We start from the raw sequence: 23157 nt of genomic DNA, 5'->3' as shown, positions 1-23157 counted from the left end.
TTGAATTGGTAAACAAAGCCACGTGTTTTTTGACAGCCACGTGCTTTTTGACAGACAACAACGCATCGCCAACCTCAGTACTGCCATCTTGACGGGCCTAAACCTCAGTAGTACCAACTTAACCTAACTAGCGCGAGATTTGAATAGGTAAACAAATCCACGTGCTTTTTTGACAGCTGTCATCCGCCATCTTTAAACCACAGAGCACTGTGCTGCCCTCTTTATCGTAGTAGATGTAAATTCGTCACCTGTCATCGGCAGTGCTGCCATCTTAACGGGCCTAAACCTTAGTGCTACCAACTTAACCTCACTAGCGCGAGATAAACAAATCCACGTGCTTTTTTGACAGCTGTCATCCGCCATCTTTAATCTATAGAGCACAGTGCTGCCCTCTTTAGCTACTTACCTTTGAAATGTGGTGGCGGATAATTTGAAAAATGCTTTTTGACAGCAGCCATCTTTAATCTAGAGAGCACCGTGCTGCCCTCTTAAACAAACTCACGTGCTTTTTTCTGACAGCTATCATCCGCCATCTTGCATCACAAACCTCAGTGCTGCACTCTTTAGCTAGATACCTTTGAAATGTGGTGGCGGCAATTTGAAAAATTCTACATTCTCTTGTTTGGAAACAAACCGATGCGCTTTTTTGACAGCTATCATCCGCCATCTTTAATCCAGAGAGCACCGTGCTGCCCTCTTTAGCTACTTACCTTTGAAATGTGGTGGCGGCAAATTCCACGTGCTCTTGTTTGGAAACAAATTCCACGTGCTCTTGTTTGGAAACAAGCTCACGTGCTTTTTTCTGACAGCTGTCATCCGCCATCTTGCATCACAAACCTCAGTGCTGCAGTCTTTAGCTAGATACCTTTGAAATGTGGTGGCGGCAATTTGAAAAATTCTATGTGCTCTTGCTTGCAAACAAAGCCACGTGCTTTTTTGACAACTGTTATCCGCCATCTTTAATCAATAGAGCACTGTGCTGCTATCATGCGGGCAATTTCGTCAGCTGTCATCCGCCATCTTTCATCCACAGAACACCGTGCTGCCCTCTTTATGACATGTAGTAGTGGGCAATTTGAAAAGTTCTATTAGCTGTCATCCGCCATCTTTAATCAAGAGAGCCCCGTGCTGCCATCTTTAGCTAGATACCTTTGAAATGTGGTGGCGGCAAATTGAAAAAATGCCACGTGCTCTTGTTTAGCAAACAAACTCACGCGCTTTTTGTCAGCTGTCATCCGCCATCTTACATCGCAAACCTCAGTGCTACACTCTTTAGGTACATACCTTTGAAATATGGTGGCAGATAATTTAAAAAGAAAAATTCTACAGCAGCCATCTCTCGACGCTAATTGCATAAGGTGGTGGTTATACATGACTCCTTAAGGGTGCTTACGCAAGATGGCTGCTATACACAGGTTCTTATGAGACGCCCTTGGGATGCTTGCGCAAGATGGCAGTTATACATGGCTCCTTATGAGATGCCCTAGGGATGCTTGCGCAAGATAGCGGCTGCTCTTATGGGACGGCGTAAGGGTCCTTGCACAAGATGGCTTGAGACGCCCTAAGGATGCTTGCGCAAGATGGCGGACACAAGATGGCGGCTATACACAACTCCTTATGAGACGCTTTAAGGGTGCTTGCGCAAGATTGCTGCCGCTCATATGAAGAAAGCTAGCTTAGAGGCTAACGTGTCGTGCTAGTTCGATTCATTAAATTTGGGGCTTAAATGCAAAATGTTAAATATCTCGAAAACGGTGCACCGTAGAGCAAAACGGACAAAATTTTTCTGCCCAACACCCAGGTTCGCAGTATGAGGAACATGATAGCATAAGAAAAACATAGTCTATCAACGGTTCGGTTCCTACTTAGGCCCTTTGGCATTCGCTCTGTTTTAGCTTGTATTGAAGCGAGTCTTCGTAACATGATCAGGTCTAGCTATGGTAGAGAGTATAACGTACCGTGCTGATTCGATTCATTAAATTTGGGGCTTAAATGCAAAATGTTAAATATCTCGAAAACGGTGCACCGTAGAGCAAAACGGATAAAATTTTTCCACCTGATACCTAGGTTTGCAGTATCAGGAACAAGAAAAAACATAGTCTAATGATGAGATCGACGGTTCGATCCCTACTTAGGCCCTTTGGCATTGGCAGCTATCTAATTCTACAAGATGGCGGCTATACATAGCTTCTTATGAGGCAGCTTAAGAGCGCTTGCACAAGATGGCTGCTGCTCTTATGAGACGCCCTAGGGGTGCTTGCGCAAGGTAGCAGCGACAAGACGGCGACTATACACAGCTCCTTATGATACGGCCTAGAGGTGCTCACACAAGATGGTGGCTGCTCTGATGAAGAAAGCTAGCTTTGCATCGTGCAGGTATCTTTACAGCACTAAACCTCATACCTTTGAAATGTGTTGGCGGGTAATTTGAAAAATTCGACGTGCTTTTTCTTCACAGCAGCTATCTTTAAACAATAGCGGCTATACATAAGCTGTTAAGGCCTCCTCTTATGTCAAGGCATAGCTCTATCGAACAAGTTTAAACCTGCATCGGGATAGCTAGAGTAAGCACGTGCTGCAGTGATGACGTCATTATGCATGTTTAGACTTGCAAATCACTAAAGAAACATAGCAAGACTAGAATCGAACACTGCACTCTATGCTGTTAACTTTATCATGTGATCGGAACATTGATTGAAGTGTTTAGAACACTAAATAAGTGATCGAGACTAAAATAGAACACTGTACTCGATACAACATGTGTTTAGAACATGTCAGGGGATACCTTTGTTCTAAGAAGATTAGATTACCGCACATTCCTTGTAGGGCTAATAGGCTAAAGGGCTAATGGGCAAAAGGGCAAATGGGCTAAAGGGCTGAAGGGCTAAAGGGCTAATGGGCTAATGGGCTAAAGGGCTAGGGTGCCTCTCCTCTCTTTATCCGGGCTTGAGACCGGCTCTACAACTAGAGGCGGAGTTAACACCCTAAGGAAGGGAGAATGTTGGGAAATAATCTATACGAATATAGCTACTCGATCGACTATATACTACAGATGGATGACTTAGGTGAGGGTAAGCGCTTACTTAATAATACCTACACGACGTAATTCATGCTCTATTTCAAAAATATCTTCTTTGTACTGTGTGTAACCAGCATCATCATAGGCTCTTAGCAGTTGTAAACGTTTTACCAGTACGTTGGGGTCTTTACAGTAGCTTATATCTACATAGGGTAACAGAGGCTCGTTGTGAACTTTGAGTCTATATGCAGACAGTTGATGTGTAGGGACTTGTTTTGATGTAATACGTGCTTCAGCAGTAGCGTTTCTAGGTACAGACTTAACTTGTTTCGATAGCGATGAAGCGTTGAAATTTCCTTCTTCTTTACCTTGCATCTCTTCTTGAGATGTTTGCACTGCGACAGAACGTGTAGTAGGCTTAGGAAATGAAGTAAAATCATCAAGTTGTAATGGCAATGAAACATTCAGATTTTCTTCTTCTACTTTCCCTTTACTACTGTTTTGATCAACATCATTATCCTTATTATCATAATCATGATCTTGCCTCTCTTTATCTTGAAGTTTGTGCTTAGTAACAGAACTCGCAGCAGGTCTAGACAACAAGGGAGAATTAAAAATCTCTCGCAGAGGTGTACTTTTTAAACATAAATCAGTGTTCGCTGGAATATGGTTGAGCTCTTTGTATTTTGTTCCCGATGAAGCTACATTACACGCGGCTTCATGACGTTGAGCGTTGTATGCGTTCTTGAACTCTCTTCTACAATGTTTGCATTGAAAAATTGTCCTACATGATATCTCATGACGTCTCCTGTGATAGCTTCGGGAAAATGCTTTTCTACACTCTTCGCAAATATACCTAGAAATAGGTTTTCCCATGACGGACTTTTACCTTCTGCTAACAGATTCTTCTTTAAATCTACTTGACATTTGTTACTCTCTACTTCGATGATGCGAATAGCTTAGCGATTAACAGTAAACTAACACAAAAGCGTATAACCAAGGTAGCAACAGTAAGGTTTAAGCCCATCAAGATGGCAAGAGTGAGGTTAGCGACGTTCTGTTGTTGGATTTTAAATTCCGCGCTATAACATGCATAAGGTGGCAGCCTTGAGGTTTACCGCCGTAAAGATGGCATCAGTGAGGTTAGCGACGCTCTATTGTCCTTCAATGTGAGGTTAGGGTCCGTCAAAAAGACAGCTGTCAAAAAAGCACGTGGCTTGGTTTACTAAACAAGAGCACGTGTCCACGGTCACGTAATCAATCCTTAGCTCTACGTCGTTAAGAGCAGCATTAGGATTGGCTATGTTTAAAAATCATGGGAACAGAGCAGCAGTATGAATTGCCATGTTTGAAAGCGTGTACACATGACCCATCGATTTTACACGCATCAACCCTCGTACTTAACTTCTTCCGCTAGATCGTGCTGCTATCTTCGGATAACCTATACCCATAAAATTAAAGTACAATGAATAGCCATGTTTCAAAGCGTGTACACATTACTTATTTATTTTGCATTCATCGAATCTCGTACTGAACTTCTTCCGTTAGATTGCGCTGGTATCTTAGCATAACTTATACACATGAATTTAAAGTACAAAGAATAGCCATGTTTCAAAGCGTGTACACATTACCTATCGATTTTGCATGCATCGATTCTCGTACGAAAGTCCTTACGCTAGATTGTGCTGCTATCTTAGCATAACCTATACGCATGACCTTAAAGTAAAAAGAATAGCCATGTTTCAAAGCCTGTACACATCACCTATCGATTTTGCATGCAACAAATATCGTACTAAACTTCTTCCGCAAGATTGTGCTGCTATCTTAGCATAACCTATACCCATGAACTTAAAGTACAATGAATGGTCATGTTCCAAAGCGGGTACACATCAACTATCGATTTTGCATGCATCGACTCTCGTACTAAACTTCTTCAGGAAGATTGTGCTGTTATCTTAGCATAACATATACCCATAAAATTAAAATACAATGAATAGCCATGTTTCAAAGCGTGTACGCATCGACCTGAACTTCTTCCGCTACATTGTACTGCTATCTTAGCATAACCTATACGCGTGAACTTAAAGCACAACAAATAACGATGTTTAACAGCGTGTACACATCACCTATTGATTTTGCATGCATCGACCATTTTTTACCGTCAGAGTGTACAACGATCGCATATGTGTATTGCTAACGTATGTGTATAAAGCTAAAGCACAAAGAATAGCTATATTCCAAAGCGCGTACACATCACCTATCGATTTTGCATACATCGACTATCGTACTAAATTTCTCCCGCTAGAGTGTACAACGATCGCAATTGTGTGCTGCTACCTATGTGCGTGAATTTAAAGCATAAAGAATAGCGTGTACACATCACGTATCGATGATGCATGCGTCGACTATCGTACTAGGCTTCTTCCGCTAGAGCATGTAGCAATCGCTTTTGTGTATCCCTAACCCATGTGCATGAACTTAAAGCACAAGGAAGAGCTATACTCCAAAGCGTGTACACATCACCTATCGATAATATATGCATCGACTATCGTACTAAACTTCTTCCACAACAGCGTGCGATCATCGCTTGTGTGTGCTGCAATCTTAACGTAACCTATGTGCACGAAGTTAAAGCACAAAGAATACCCAAGTTCAAAGCGTGTACAAATCATCTATCGATTTTGCATGCATCGACTTTCGTATTAAACTTCTTCCACTAGAGTGTGCGACAACGTTATAAGTATGCTGCTAACTTAGAATAACTTATACACATGAACTTAAAGCATAAAATATACTGATGTATAAAAATCTTGTGAACAAAGCAGCAGCAGTAAGAATAGCAATGTTTTAAAAGCGTGTACGCATTGCCTATCGATTATACATGCATCCTCTACTAGAGCACGTGACCATCGCTTGTATCTGATGCTATCTTAAAATTACCTATGTGCACGAACTTAAAGCATAAAGAATAGTTACGTGTAAAAATCTTGTGAACATAGCAGTGTTAACTACGTAGGTGTAGACATTGAACTTTGCATGCTGAAGCAGCATACTACGCGACCGTGACGTCACTGCCACGTGCTCTTGTTTAGTAAACCAAGCCACGTGCTTTTTTGACAGCTGTCTTCTTGACGGACCCTAACCTCACAATGAAGGACAATAGAGCGTCGCTAACCTCACTGATGCCATCTTTACGGCGGTAAACCTCAAGGCTGCCACCTTATGCATGTTATAGCGCGGAATTTAAAATCCAACAACAGAACGTCGCTAACCTCACTCTTGCCATCTTGATGGGCTTAAACCTTACTGTTGCTACCTTGGTTATACGCTTTTGTGTTAGTTTACTGTTAATCGCTAAGCTATTCGCATCATCGAAGTAGAGAGTAACAAATGTCAAGTAGATTTAAAGAAGAATCTGTTAGCAGAAGGTAAAAGTCCGTCATGGGAAAACCTATTTCTAGGTATATTTGCGAAGAGTGTAGAAAAGCATTTTCCCGAAGCTATCACAGGAGACGTCATGAGATATCATGTAGGACAATTTTTCAATGCAAACATTGTAGAAGAGAGTTCAAGAACGCATACAACGCTCAACGTCATGAAGCCGCGTGTAATGTAGCTTCATCGGGAACAAAATACAAAGAGCTCAACCATATTCCAGCGAATACTGATTTATGTTTAAAAAGTACACCTCTGCGAGAGATTTTTAATTCTCCCTTGTTGTCTAGACCTGCTGCGAGTTCTGTTACTAAGCACAAACTTCAAGATAAAGAGAGGCAAGATCATGATTATGATAATAAGGATAATGATGTTGATCAAAACAGTAGTAAAGGGAAAGTAGAAGAAGAAAATCTGAATGTTTCATTGCCATTACAACTTGATGATTTTACTTCATTTCCTAAGCCTACTACACGTTCTGTCGCAGTGCAAACATCTCAAGAAGAGATGCAAGGTAAAGAAGAAGGAAATTTCAACGCTTCATCGCTATCGAAACAAGTTATGTTTGTACCTAGAAACGCTACTGCTGAAGCACGTATTACATCAAAACAAGTCCCTACACATCAACTGTCTGCATATAGACTCAAAGTTCACAACGAGCCTCTGTTACCCTATGTAGATATAAGCTACTGTAAAGACCCCAACGTACTGGTAAAACGTTTACAACTGCTAAGAGCCTATGATGATGCTGGTTACACACAGTACAAAGAAGATATTTTTGAAATAGAGCATGAATTACGTCGTGTAGGTATTATTAAGTAAGCGCTTACCCTCACCTAAGTCATCCATCTGTAGTATATAGTCGATCGAGTAGCTATATTCGTATAGATTATTTCCCAACATTCTCCCTTCCTTAGGGTGTTAACTCCGCCTCTAGTTGTAGAGCCGGTCTCAAGCCCGGATAAAGAGAGGAGAGGCACCCTAGCCCTTTAGCCCATTAGCCCATTAGCCCTTTAGCCCTTCAGCCCTTTAGCCCATTTGCCCTTTTGCCCATTAGCCCTTTAGCCTATTAGCCCTACAAGGAATGTGCGGTAATCTAATCTTCTTAGAACAAAGGTATCCCCTGACATGTTCTAAACACATGTTGTATCGAGTACAGTGTTCTATTTTAGTCTCGATCACTTATTTAGTGTTCTAAACACTTCAATCAATGTTCCGATCACATGATAAAGTTAACAGCATAGAGTGCAGTGTTCGATTCTAGTCTTGCTATGTTTCTTTAGTGATTTGCAAGTCTAAACATGCATAATGACGTCATCACTGCAGCACGTGCTTACTCTAGCTATCCCGATGCAGGTTTAAACTTGTTCGATAGAGCTATGCCTTGACATAAGAGGAGGCCTTAACAGCTTATGTATAGCCGCTATTGTATAAAGATAGCTGCTGTTAAGAAAAAGCACGTCGAATTTTTCAAATTACCCGCCAACACATTTCAAAGGTATGAGGTTTAGTGCTGTAAAGATACCTGCACGATGCAAAGCTAGCTTTCTTCATCAGAGCAGCCACCATCTTGTGTGAGCACCTCTAGGCCGTATCATAAGGAGCTGTGTATAGTCGCCGTCTTGTCGCTGCTACCTTGCGCAAGCACCCCTAGGGCGTCTCATAAGAGCAGCAGCCATCTTGTGCAAGCGCTCTTAAGCTGCCTCATAAGAAGCTATGTATAGCCGCCATCTTGTAGAATTAGATAGCTGCCAATGCCAAAGGGCCTAAGTAGGGATCGAACCGTCGATCTCATCATTAGACTATGTTTTTTCTTGTTCCTGATACTGCAAACCTAGGTATCAGGTGGAAAAATTTTATCCGTTTTGCTCTACGGTGCACCGTTTTCGAGATATTTAACATTTTGCATTTAAGCCCCAAATTTAATGAATCGAATCAGCACGGTACGTTATACTCTCTACCATAGCTAGACCTGATCATGTTATGAAGACTCGCTTCAATACAAGCTAAAACAGAGCGAATGCCAAAGGGCCTAAGTAGGAACCGAACCGTTGATAGACTATGTTTTTCTTATGCTATCATGTTCCTCATACTGCGAACCTGGGTGTTGGGCAGAAAAATTTTGTCCGTTTTGCTCTACGGTGCACCGTTTTCGAGATATTTAACATTTTGCATTTAAGCCCCAAATTTAATGAATCGAACTAGCACGACACGTTAGCCTCTAAGCTAGCTTTCTTCATATGAGCGGCAGCAATCTTGCGCAAGCACCCTTAAAGCGTCTCATAAGGAGTTGTGTATAGCCGCCATCTTGTGTCCGCCATCTTGCGCAAGCATCCTTAGGGCGTCTCAAGCCATCTTGTGCAAGGACCCTTACGCCGTCCCATAAGAGCAGCCGCTATCTTGCGCAAGCATCCCTAGGGCATCTCATAAGGAGCCATGTATAACTGCCATCTTGCGCAAGCATCCCAAGGGCGTCTCATAAGAACCTGTGTATAGCAGCCATCTTGCGTAAGCACCCTTAAGGAGTCATGTATAACCACCACCTTATGCAATTAGCGTCGAGAGATGGCTGCTGTAGAATTTTTCTTTTTAAATTATCTGCCACCATATTTCAAAGGTATGTACCTAAAGAGTGTAGCACTGAGGTTTGCGATGTAAGATGGCGGATGACAGCTGACAAAAAGCGCGTGAGTTTGTTTGCTAAACAAGAGCACGTGGCATTTTTTCAATTTGCCGCCACCACATTTCAAAGGTATCTAGCTAAAGATGGCAGCACGGGGCTCTCTTGATTAAAGATGGCGGATGACAGCTAATAGAACTTTTCAAATTGCCCACTACTACATGTCATAAAGAGGGCAGCACGGTGTTCTGTGGATGAAAGATGGCGGATGACAGCTGACGAAATTGCCCGCATGATAGCAGCACAGTGCTCTATTGATTAAAGATGGCGGATAACAGTTGTCAAAAAAGCACGTGGCTTTGTTTGCAAGCAAGAGCACATAGAATTTTTCAAATTGCCGCCACCACATTTCAAAGGTATCTAGCTAAAGACTGCAGCACTGAGGTTTGTGATGCAAGATGGCGGATGACAGCTGTCAGAAAAAAGCACGTGAGCTTGTTTCCAAACAAGAGCACGTGGAATTTGTTTCCAAACAAGAGCACGTGGAATTTGCCGCCACCACATTTCAAAGGTAAGTAGCTAAAGAGGGCAGCACGGTGCTCTCTGGATTAAAGATGGCGGATGATAGCTGTCAAAAAAGCGCATCGGTTTGTTTCCAAACAAGAGAATGTAGAATTTTTCAAATTGCCGCCACCACATTTCAAAGGTATCTAGCTAAAGAGTGCAGCACTGAGGTTTGTGATGCAAGATGGCGGATGATAGCTGTCAGAAAAAAGCACGTGAGTTTGTTTAAGAGGGCAGCACGGTGCTCTCTAGATTAAAGATGGCTGCTGTCAAAAAGCATTTTTCAAATTATCCGCCACCACATTTCAAAGGTAAGTAGCTAAAGAGGGCAGCACTGTGCTCTATAGATTAAAGATGGCGGATGACAGCTGTCAAAAAAGCACGTGGATTTGTTTATCTCGCGCTAGTGAGGTTAAGTTGGTAGCACTAAGGTTTAGGCCCGTTAAGATGGCAGCACTGCCGATGACAGGTGACGAATTTACATCTACTACGATAAAGAGGGCAGCACAGTGCTCTGTGGTTTAAAGATGGCGGATGACAGCTGTCAAAAAAGCACGTGGATTTGTTTACCTATTCAAATCTCGCGCTAGTTAGGTTAAGTTGGTACTACTGAGGTTTAGGCCCGTCAAGATGGCAGTACTGAGGTTGGCGATGCGTTGTTGTCTGTCAAAAAGCACGTGGCTGTCAAAAAACACGTGGCTTTGTTTACCAATTCAAATCTCGCGCTAGTTAGGTTAAGTTGGTACTACTGAGGTTTAGGCCCGTCAAGATGGCAGTACTGAGGTTAGCGATGCGTTGTTGTCGATGACAGCTGTCAAAAAGCACGTGGCTTTGTTTACAAATTCAAATTTCCCGCGGGTGGTGGAGGAGACCTCTGGGAGGCCTCTGGCTGTGGTGGTGGTGGAGGAGGCCTCTAGGAGGCCTCTGGCTGTGGTGGTGGTGGAGGAGGCATCTGGGAGGCCTCTGGCTGTGGTGGTGGTGGAGGTGGCCTCTGGGAGCCGGTGGGGGTGGTGGCCGCCGAACCATCCAATTGTACTACTACTGTGGCCTGCGTAAAATACCTCACAAGGATACATTTGCATTATGCATTGACGAGGAACCTAACGAGCTATGACATCGAGCTCTTCTTCAGCTACCTAAGATGTCAAGCGGAATACAATGACATTATGGTTCGTGTGGCAAAAGAACAAACAGACTGTAAAGGCTGTTTAGAATATATCTCTTCTCCAGCTACTCAAAGTCCAACGTTGTGTCTTATTCATTTTCAAAATAGAGGAGCCGTCAGATACCAAAAAAATTATCGTCTGTGGCACTTCTGCAGTGAACGACGGAATTTGTCACGTCCGCTACGCAGTGCTTGCCCCGAAGAGAGTTACTAAAAGGTGTACGGTTTTTCTTTTTGAAAGACATGTTCAACAGTGAAATTAAGTGTAGAAAGTGTGAAGACGATAAACCACCTCTTTTTCTACTCTGAAAATTTCTGAGACCTCCATGTGACAACATTGCTTCGAGCCACTCCAGTAGAAGAGAGAAAGTTTTGAAACTTGATAAGAAGCCCCTCAAAAGGAAAGTTTTTAAACTTGTGACATATCCAAGCCAATGCAGCACCGCTCTATAAATAAAGTACTTTCAATACTTGCAAAAATATTCAGTTCTTTTTATTTAGGATATAATTTACTTATTGACATATACGGACATGCGAATAAAAGGGGGCAACGACGCGATCCTAGCGGCTGAATGGTGAACTAGGATGTCACTCATTTCCATGAGTGCATTTCATTGTATTATAGCGTAGGCAACGATTCCATTACCTCATTGAGTAAGTTGTCCGGCTCCATGGCTAAATCGTTAGCGTGCTGGCCTAACCATCATTGGTTAATTTCGATAGCACGAGGGCTGGGTGTGTGTGTTGTCTTCATCATCATTTCATCTTCATCACGACGCGCAGGTCGCCTACGAAAGTCAAATCAAAAGACCTGCACCTGACAAGCCAAACATGTCCTCGGACACTCCCGGCACTAAAAGCCATACGCCATTTCATTGAGAAAGGTCTAGTTGACACGGCAGAAATTAGAAAACCATGCATGGAAGATCGCTTAGTTCAGTTTATATTCTTTTCTCGGCAACAGCGCATCGATAAGAATATTGGTCACATTTCAAACAAAGTTTTATCATTTGAAATTTCTCTTACGGCCAATAACATGGCTATTCCTATTACAGTACATAAGTAGGACGTGGAGCACATAAGCGTCTTCACAATCTTTTGAAATCGTGACAAGTGTGTTAGTGCTGAATGGAAATTTTTTCAAACTGAAAATAAAGTTTTCGGTCCGAAAACATCACCGCTTATTATAGAGATATAAAAATAATGAATACAAGATGCTCCAAAAACATGGCGGCAGATGATTCTATTTAATGCTTTACGTCCAACAAGACGTGGGAAGGAAGTGGCCGTGGCCTTAATTAAGGTACATCACCAGCATTTGCCTGGTGTGAAAATGAGAAACCATGGATGCTGACGGTGAGCCTCGATCCCACTATCTCCCAAATGCTAGCTCACAGCTTAGTGACCCTAACCGCACGGCCAACTCATTTCGTATTACAGTAATACCTTCTCTAAGTGGAATCACAAAGGACCAACATTTTTTCCGAATTAGGCAAGTTTTCATAATTCACAAACCATCGGCTTTTATGCCTTAAAACAGTAGCAATTTTAGCTATTAGTTAGAGCTTACCTGTGTCTGTCTACGCATGACGCTTGGCTATCCATATTGATGTACTGGTACGTAGACACTGATTTGTTTATTATTAATAAATTATTATTATTATTATTATTATTATTATTATTATTATTATTATTATTATTATTATTATTATTATTATTATTATTATTATTGTGCCCTTATCGAACTGTGCACCACTACTGCTGTCTTGGTCCTCTTATACGGCCGGGCGAATGAGCCATAGTAGAGGGCGATGGTATAACACACTGTGGTGACCTTTGGTCCCAATATGGCCACTGCCACAAGAATTATGGGAGCGTGACCAGACCTGTGTATATAAAAAGAGCCAGAATAACATAGAGAGGCAGAAGCGCTGCCTGGGTGAAGCTAATAGAACGAACGTCTGCCATGTTTCCTGTGGTCACACAGGTAAGGGGATGTTGCTCTTGAGTGACAAAAAGTGTAGAAAATATGCATTTTAGAATCACTGGGGCAGAATTAAAGACGATAACCGAAAGCTTAAAGCATTAAAAATCATAGACTGTGAATACAAGCACTTCATCACATTGCGGCACGAGGCCAACATCACGATCAGCTGATTGTAGGGTACTTCGAAATCGTCGCACTGTGTCATCCGAATAGGCCTCAAAACCGGAACAAGAGCGTTACCCCTTTTCACTCGTCATACTAAGAGCTTCATGAATATGTTTCCCCTGGAATTCTGGATATGAGAGAAATAGAGATCCAAAGAGAGGTAAGAGCTTGTTCAGAAGCGAGTCTGGAGTCTTTTGGTACTATTTGCATTTATGATGACACATTAATTGAAAATATTCTAGTTTTTCAGTGAGAAAATCTATAATCAATCTGATAAATTATGCAATAAAAAGCACCGATAATTCCTTACTTGTTTATCATCATTGCGGTGGTTTCTGTTCAGCCTCATTCTTCTGTGATAAAGCATCAGTCCATATTGATGGAAATTATTGTTCTCAGTCGAATCTTAATTGGGCGCTTGCATCCGTAATTTTCTTGCTAAAATATAATATGTCAAAATTATTTTTTCTTTAATAACCTGTACAATTAAAAAATTGGAAAATAATCCAAGTGAAATAGACTCAAATTCACTAAGAAATTATGGAAACCCACAAAATTTTATTATTGTATCACCATCCTAGTTATCACGATGTTCAATAACATTTCCGAAGAAATCGCTATCCTTAAATCCACTTAATTCAACTGCATGAGAATGGCTAGACAAAAAATTCCATCTGGTTGGAGAAACTGTTGGTAGTCTCTTCTGCACAAACTCTTGTATGATGTGCATTCTTTTAGAAGACTTAGAGAAAAAGGAAGTCACTCAGTGTTTGAAAAAAATATTTTTGCACACTGTTGTACAAGTACACTGTGTGAGGTTGGCCTTTGTATAAGATGTAAGCATTTTTATATATAAACCATTCACATGACCGCTGATTACCATGTTTGCCTCTAATTTGCAGTTCCAAAGACATTAATCACAACATCCATAAATCCTAATTACTTTGATGTACGTAATGCAGAACTGTTGGTAATTGTGATTTAGACAGAATAATTTCACATTTTATTTATGTGGCTCTCTGAAAGTGGATCACCATACATATTTGGATTTCAATGAAGCCAAGCATGTCACTTTAGATGAAAGAGAAACAATTATTGCCAGTAAAGACAAAGTTGCTACTGTCGTTAACCAGATGGCTGCTGACACAGCCCCCAGCCCTGATAAGATATTGGTAAGGGCTTTGAAATAGCAGCACTCATAACCACATATGACATCTCAAAGTGCCGTCCCTATTTCTTTTACCAAGGCCAGGACAGTGCTTATTTACAAAGGCAATGACCCAAATGATTTGTCTAACTGGAGGCCTGCTCAGTACTGAATGCATTTTTGACACATGGTTACATTTCTTCGTCACTCTTAATGAATCGCATAGTTGATTTATGAACTGAACTGGTAGTTGTCACCTGCGAAACAGCTTAAGAAATGTGTTTCCTTGGCCATGATCACCCCTTAAAATTCCCTGCCTATACCATCTAAACAAGCTTCTACCCAGAGTGAAGGCAATCACTACACAACCAAGCCAATCGGTATCCAAAGAGGTGTGCTGGAGGTAGTCCCCTGTCTCTGGCTTTGTATAACAAACAACATTCTAGAAGACAGGAATCAATTCTACAGTCTACTGGGGCTATTGGCTGTAGCCCAAGAACATTACATTAAAAATAAATAACACTTTATTGCTGTTTCAACAGAGCATTCAAACAATCGTGACATTCATGCGTATTCTTCTTATTATTGTTAGTGGGCAGTGAAAGTAACAACGCTGTAGAAACCGCGACTGGAGAACGGCAGCCTTACGTCCCTCTCCCCCTCTATCCTCATCCACACTTGTTCATTGCAGGCTCAGCACTGAAAGCGAGCCAGTTGTTACTGTGCAAGACCTAGACTGCCCTGAACAGAATTAGAACGGGCCATGGCAGATACAGGGACATGGAGCAAGTTGCCAACTTCCACTTCTGATTGTCGAGTTCCATGTCAGACCATACAACACATTGTCAGGTGTGTCAAATTAGTCAGAAGGAATTTCTTATGGCAATTCCAGAAACTGTGTGGTGGACTTAATTCTTTATTTATTGGCCTTACTTTCTTTGTTGGGTAGTGATTTTCACATCTTAAGAAGATTGTATCCTAAGATAATGTCTTTATTAGCCCTGCACTAAATAAATTGTGACCATAAAGGAAGAAAGGAAGGGAGGAAGAATAAATTTCTGTGGATCAAAATTAGTTGTCCTGCTGGTTGAAATTCATATTTTTCTCCTCCAAAATATTACAAAAATTAACAGCAACATTCTTCTGTCTTAATATTTTCTATCGTGAATCTCATAAAGCCTGAAAAATCTTCAGTAATTCTTAAATATACAGGATGTTCTGAAACGTGGGAAGTGATCAGAGGGTGAATGAGTACACCCCAAAGCAACACGAAAATCCCTATGAACACATGCCCTACATCACATAATAAACTTGAAAGGAAGTAATTGTGGTTCCACCTTATTCAGTACTAATATGACACTTATCATGCCCTATGGTCAATTGTATACTAGCTACACTTAGCTAATTATTATTATTATTATTCCTTGATTTGACTTCACTGATGAAGTGAATGCATATTGTTCCTGAAACATGTATGATAGAATAAATGTTATTCAGTCATTAAAAGTGTATTGATAAGGTGGACCCAACAAAAACTATTTTAAATAGCTTCTTTAATAGTTTTAGACAATCAGTACAGGATCAAATAAAATATCTATTATGGTTAAGTTTATCAAAAATTGATGAGGTGGCATATTCAGGCTACTGGTGGACATTTTGAACACTTCTTCTATCAGAATGCAGCACCCTGTCGGTACACCAACATAGCAACAGCTTCTCGACATGCGATGTGCCGATACTTCCCGTACAAAGTTGAAAATTCTGCAAGTCATAAATGATCGACCATAGGGCATATGTTCGTACGGACTTGGTTGTAATATCTCCCTCCCCCCACCCCCCGCCCTTACTTCCCACATATTTGAGAACACCCTGTATTTAACAAAAATTGAAATACCAATTATGCATGTAACATGAGAAATCTAGATCTAACACTTTCCTGCACTAGATGCCATTATAAACTGTATTTATAGTATTATAAATAAAACACATTTGTGTAAATATATACTGTACAAAAGAAGACTGAACAGAAATGCTTATTGCACAAACAAATACTAAATGTACTTAGATTGATGCTTTCACCACTCATGTTAATAGAGATGATTATGCAGCTTTTGGTCTTATGTTGTATCCTCAGAGAGAAGGCACATCTGTCTTCCTCATGGACAGACAAGTTTTCTCTTCTCGACTCCATGAAATGTAAAGAATTTCTCCTCGTTTTCTTGATGCACCATAAGACCAAAAACTGCATAATCATGTCTGTAATTACTAAATGATCAAGTGACCATCACTGTAGGCAAGAGGGAAATAAAACTGATGTGATATATTTCTATTGCATCCTTGCCTGCGTAAGAACACATTTATAATTTATTTTATTTTTAATTTTTTTTTTTTACCTGCACACTTGATTGAATATTCAATAATCTTCAGATATTGTACTCAGAATATTGTCTATACTATATCATTTTTAAATAAAGAAGGATCCTTTTGCCAAATAGTTAGTCTTTCTATGTAACATAATTTTGCTAATTCAGTTATTAGACATATTTAATTACCATTTGAATTCCACTATAGCCCAAGATGTCAGGCTGGCCTAGGTTCGATTCCCGGCAGGGTTGGAAATTTTAACCATTCTTGGTTAATTTCCCTGGCATGGGGGCTGGGTGTATGTATTGTCTTCATCACCATTTCATCTTCATCATGATGTGCAGGTCGCCTACAGGTGTCAAATCAAAAGACCTGCACCTGGCGAGCTGAACCCATCCTGGGATCTCCCGGCACTAAAAGCCATACGCCATTTCATTTCATAGCCCAAGATATATTCGATGTAACAAAAATACAGGGCAAAAGTTCAAGAAATTCTTTATATGTGAAGGTTGGGCTGATGACCTAGATGTTAGGCCCCTTTAAACAATAATTATCATAAAAATAGATTATATCATCTTGGGTCTGGAAATGTCTAGTTTCTGAGTGATCTGACTTTCAAGTATTAATTTAAATTATGTATTTGTGTCAGAAACAAAACATATATCAAATTAAAATAAAATAAATTAAAATACATCCAAAACTGGTAATACAAGCACATTATTCATTCTAGAAACAAGATGACATCATATCACATCACATGGGCTTATACTATACAAATAAAATTTAATTGCAGTCTGACCAGCATCTATCCAATTCACACGCTTCCTTGGTGGCATCAATCAGGTTCTGGGGAAAACACGTAGTTGGGCACGACTTGCAGACAAGGCTAGTGAAAGGCAGAAACAGGTTCCAAGAAGGACATTCCAGGAATCATTATTGAACAAGGTGAGTCTGTATGTGAGGATCTTCAAAAGGCAGAAGTATTCAGTCAGCAGTATGTAAAGATTGTTAGGTGACTAATGCAAAATAAGTATTAAAATTTACCTATGATAACAATGACATTTACAAAAAGATACATAAGTTGAAAACTAGAAAAGCAGCTCGAATTGATAAGATTTCTGGGGATATACTAAAGACAATGGGTTGGGATATAGCATCATATCTGAAGTACTTATCTGATTATTGTTTGCATGAAGAAGATATATCAAATGAATGGAGAGTTGCTATAGTAGCCCCTGTGTACAAAGTAAAGGGTGATAGACATAAAGCTGAAAACTACAAGCCAGTCAGTTTGACATGCATTGTAAGCTTTGAGAAAGCATTCTTTCCAATTATATTAGACATGTTTGTGAAATTAATAACTGGTTCGATAGAAGGCAGTTTGGGTTTAGGAAAGGTTAATCCACTGAAGCTCAACTTGTAGGATTCCAGCAAGATATAGCAGATATCTTGGATTCAGGAGGTCAAATGGACTATATCGCGATTGACCTATCTAAGGCATTTGATAGGGTCGATTATGGGAGACTACTGAAAAAAATTAGTGCAACTGGACTAGACCAAAGAGTGACTTAAAGGTTTCTATATTCTAGAAAATAGATCTCAGAGAATTAGAGTAGGCAAAGCTTTATCTGGCCCTGTAACAATTACAAGGGGAATTCCTGAAGGCAGTATTATTGGACTTTTATGTTTTCCTTGACGAACTGGAGAAAAAAGAACGCAAAATTGTGAGAGGAATCTTGGGATCAAAGTACAGAAATGGAATCCATCAAAAGAGATCCAACGAGGAAGTCTACAGCAAAATAGAGAAAATTACCGACACAATCAGAAAAAGACGGGCACGATTTTATGGTCATCTGAAAAGAATGGACGGAAGAAAGTTAACTAAAGAAATCTTTCACTTTTTTTATTCAAACCCCAAAACCACAATTCCCGGTTTAGAAATACCAAAGAAGACCTGCAAATGCTACATATCTCAGCTGAAGACGCCCTTAACAGAGATCTCTTCCGCAAGAAAATATTGACGAATGGGCTAAACCAAGACTAGCAACCGAAGAGAAGACGCGGTGCCCCTTGACAGAGGAGCGTAAGCAGGCCCACTTACAAAGAATGAGGGAAATTTGGGCTCTAAAGAAGGCCAAGTTCAGTATCAAATGCAACAAGACTTAATGTGGTCCTTGATGGCCCCAGCGAATCATATATATATATATATATAATACAGTGGTTTAGTTGGACCGGAACACCATTCTGGAAATATTTTCCTGCTTTAGAATGATGTAACATTTTTGCATTCAGTAAGAAAATCTTATAATCTCTACATAGCACTGAAACGTCATGGGTGTACTCTAGTGGACTAAAATTGAACCTTACAGTTTTATGTTCATAAGATACGGTCGCTTTTACACTCCTGAGTGGTTTTCTGGTTCTCTAAGGTTGGCTACACTGCTATGGGATTCAGAGAGCGGGAAGTGAGCACAACTACTTTCTTCCACTCGATATGTTTGTGTGAATCCAAGTTTTATTTTATGTTTTGCTCAATGTGTTGCTGTGAAGCAGATATTATGGAATCTCTCTGCAGTTAATGAACGTCAGTAGCCCTGTAGTACCTTCCAAGTTTTCCAGTGGCTGTGAAAGTGAGTTGTGAGTGTGACCATGAGTTTACTGAGGTGGCTAAGTTCAAAAAATCATGCTGGGGATGAAGAATTGAAGAATACTAAAAAGGTGTGTGATGGCTCAATAAAAATGAAACTGAATGGAGTTCCGAGAACATTAGTTTCATTAAAGATGTGAATATGAAGACAGAGCCTGGGTTAAATGTTGCTGAAACGTGTAGTGCAGATTCAAGGGAGAATCTAGGTTATGGTTCTACACCTTCTACCATCGACTGTGAAATTCAAGGACCCAGCTACCAAAAACAAGATATTCCAGACTGTTGGAATGAGTCTCAGTACTGTATTTTTTGTCAGAGCACAAGTGGTTATTTGCAGAAAATAAACAAGGAAATGCCATTTGGTCCTTGTTTCAGTGATGGTGAAATCCTGACATTCACCTCCCCGCGGTAGAGAGGGGGCAACAATTGCATATAAAAATAATATTTTATATGCAGGCGGCTAACGAATGAAGGGACCGATTATCTCCCGGTATAAGGAGATCCCCTATACCAAGTGCCAACAGTCTCTTTGAGAGTGGATGAACGGGTATGGGTAAGGGCACTCTATTGTCCTGGGGACAACAAATTGTTCCCAAAGGCGGAGGAACCAGTTTGATCAATGGCATTAGGATGCAGAAGGCAACGGAAAACCACTGCATTAAAGATCCTGACAGATATTCCAATAAATCCACATGGCATGGCTGCAATGTCAAGATCAGACTGGCCGCGTGGATCGTCTGCCTTCGTTTCGTTTGGAGACGAAGTCTTAAGAAGAAGAATATATGTAAAGAGGAAAGTAAATTAGGATTACGAGTTTCTAAAGGGGGCAGGACTTAACCTACTGAAAGTATGGATAGAATGCAAGGTTCATCCCAACGGAAATAATATTAATCAACAACAAACAAGCCTTCGGAAAAAAATATTTGAGCACAAAAATTCATAATTCACAAAAAAGCTATGTTACAAAAATCAGAATCTAATAATTTTTTTTTGCTTTACATTGCACCGACACAGATAGGTCTTATGGCGACGATGGGACAGGAAAGACCTAGGAATGGGAAGGAATCAGCTGTGGTCTTAATTAAGGTACAGCCCCAGCATTTGCCTAGTGTGAAAATGGGAAACCACGGAAAACCATCTTAAGGGCTGCCGTCAGTGGAGTTAGAAAATCTAAAATAAAATAAAGAAAGAAGATAATTGAAAGTTGCTTGGACACTATGAATGTCAAACACCTAGAAACCACTGTTCGAGTATTTTGAGTATTTCGAACAGCATACTCAATTGCCAAAAGAAATAGACCCTTTGTAGACCTACAGGCTTATGTTGAACTTCAACAATTAAATGGTTTAGATGTGGGACGAATTCTTCATACAAATTTTAGTTGTGCTAATATTATATTATTGCCCAACTTAGCACACTGGGGCGAAACGCTGAAACCAGGAATGAGTTAGCTGGAAAATCTATAATGTCCAATGACGGACCAACTATATAGGTATTAAGATCTTAGTTGTTTGAGATATAAATATCCTCATAAAGAGAATTCAACTCCTTAAATTATTTTCGATCTCCAGCTTAAGTTGATTTTCCGAAAACAAAAAGTACATGTTTCTTAATTTTTAAAGGGGATTATTAATATCAGTTTTCACATCTGTAACCTGTTAAGTTTATGATATATACTGTAGACATACTCATTTTAAAGCAGCTCCACTCCTTGGCTGAGTGGTCAGCGTTGAGTTCTTCTGTTCACAAGGTTCCGGGTTTGATTCCGGGCTGGAACGGAGATTTGAATCGCGTTGGTGCTTGTCCCAACACTCTCCTCTTCATATTCACTCAACACACCACATTACAAACCAAACCACAAGAGGACCACGCAATAGCAATTACATCCCTACACACAGGATTGGCATCAGGAAGGGCATCCAGCCGTAAAACAGGGTCAAATCCACATGTGCAACACAGTTCGCACCCGCAACCGCACAGGTGTGGAAAAATTGGTAGAAGAGGAAGATAATCATTTTAAAAATTCACCTGCTTTTTTTTATTATTTCACCCCTTTAGGCCTAGTGGATTTTTCAAAAAAGTGTGTTCATTTATTTTTAAAAGAGATTCCAAGTACCTGCAACATCTTCAGTTTCTGAGATATATGTATCCTCATATAAAGAATTCAACTCCTTACTCACTTCTTTTCACCCTCCTCACCGTAGATTTTCTGAAAACAAAAGTTTGTGTTCTTTTATTTTTAAAGGAGATTTCAAATACCAATTTTCATGCCTGTAACATGTTAGGTTTTTGTGATATATTGTAGATAATCTCGCTGCTGTAAGAATACTGGATCTGACATTGCCATGGTTACAGCAGTTCATTTCTTTATCTGATTCCTACAGCAGGTGTAGTGTGTGCCAATATCTCCATAATGGTTGGTTTTAGGGCCTTAAAACGGGCCCATAGGGACAGGTGTACAGCCCATAATAATAATAATAATAATAATAATAATAATAATAATAATAATAATAATAATAATAATAATAATAATAATAATAATAATAATAATAATAATTTCGTGTGGCTATTTCTAGCCGGGTGCAGCCCTTCTAAGGCAGACTCTCCGATGAGGGTGGGCGGTATCTGCCATGTGTAGGGAACTGCATGTTATTGTGGTGGAGGATAGTGTTATGTGTGGTGTGTGAATTGCACGGATGTTGGGGACAGCACAAACACCCAGCCCCCGAGCCATTGGAATGAACCAATGAAGGTTAAAATCCCCAACCCGGCCGGCAATCGAACCCGGGACCCTCTGAACCGAAGGCCAGTATGCTGACCATTCAGCCAACGAGTCGGGCAATACAGCCCATTTCCGTCAGCGATAATGAATATTTACATCAGTAAAATCATTTTTAGAATCGGTCCAGTAGTTCCTGAGATTAGCCATTTCAAACAAACTTTACCTCTTTATATAATGGTATAGAAATAATAATAATAATAATAATAATAATAATAATAATAATAATAATAATAATAATAATAATAATAATAATAATAATAATAATAGTTTTACATACCACTACCTACTTTTACAGTTTTCAGAGATACCGAGGTACCCAAATTTTGTCCCACTTGAGTTCTTTACTCACCAGTATATCTGCCTACATGACTCTGGCACATTTGAGCACCTTCAAATACCACCAGACTGAGCCAGGATCAAACCGGTCAAGTTGGGGTCAGAAGGCCAGCATCTCAACTGTCTGACCCATTCAGCCTGGCCTGGAAAGGAATAAACGAGTGTCAATAATATGTAACTTGATCTGACACTCATTTATTCCTTCACAATATATTATATACAGTGGACTCTTGATAATTCATGGTAATTAATGCATGAACTGATTGAAATGTATGAACAAACGAAAAAGTAATGGTAACATTTTATGTTATATTGCAAGGCGCAATAGAGGAAAATGAATATATATTAAAAAAATACATGAGCTTTACAAAATGCATGCGAATTATGCCAGCTATTATTTTCAGTTTTTCACTAACGGTTAACTTTTGATAGTTCATTTTTCCACCACTGATATTGAAAACTTACACAATCACAAGTTACAGTCGAAAACTCTCACAACTAAATTATTTTAATATTTAAATAGACTTCCACATGTTCACACTTCTCAACTACTGTATGAGCAGGCTGTACTGTTTGCCCATCCACCCTTCACAACTACAGTAAGTTTAGAACAAGGGTTTAAGGTAGGTAGGCTAGCCTCTGGGTGAAAGAGCATTCCCGTTGCATTATCTCAGCTTTGAGAACGAGGAAATTTGTGCTATACCACTCTCAACTACATGTTCTAATGTTTCCAATTTTGCAACATCCTTATTGCAGTATGCAAGTAGACCTGAAGAAAATCTTGTCTCTCTGCATCGCAATAAAATTCCTTTAATACTTTCAACACTATGCCCATACAGGATAAGAGCGTACTGCTTTTCTGGTTGTGGATGGCATCCGTATAGACAGCTGCATATATCCCATAATTATGATTCCTGTCTCTTGCT

At 40.1% G+C, this 23157-nt stretch overlaps 1 protein-coding gene across 1 annotated transcript in view; it reads right to left on the bottom strand.

Moving 5' to 3' along the window:
• Window positions 1–23157, bottom strand: part of LOC136879386 (cyclic GMP-AMP synthase-like receptor) — a 94019-nt gene that overhangs the window by 36556 nt on the left and 34306 nt on the right. Inside the window, exon 9 of the mRNA XM_067153202.2 lies at window positions 13266–13393. Coding sequence (XP_067009303.2) covers window positions 13322–13393 — 72 coding nt within the window. The 3' untranslated portion in view covers window positions 13266–13321. The remainder of the gene's footprint in view (window positions 1–13265; window positions 13394–23157) is intronic.

This window comes from Anabrus simplex, chromosome 8 (genome assembly GCF_040414725.1).
Source record: "Anabrus simplex isolate iqAnaSimp1 chromosome 8, ASM4041472v1, whole genome shotgun sequence".
Taxonomy (NCBI): Eukaryota; Metazoa; Arthropoda; class Insecta; order Orthoptera; family Tettigoniidae; genus Anabrus; species Anabrus simplex.
The sequence above is the reverse complement of the archived record's forward strand: the minus strand, read 5'-3'. Positions and strand labels throughout refer to the sequence as shown.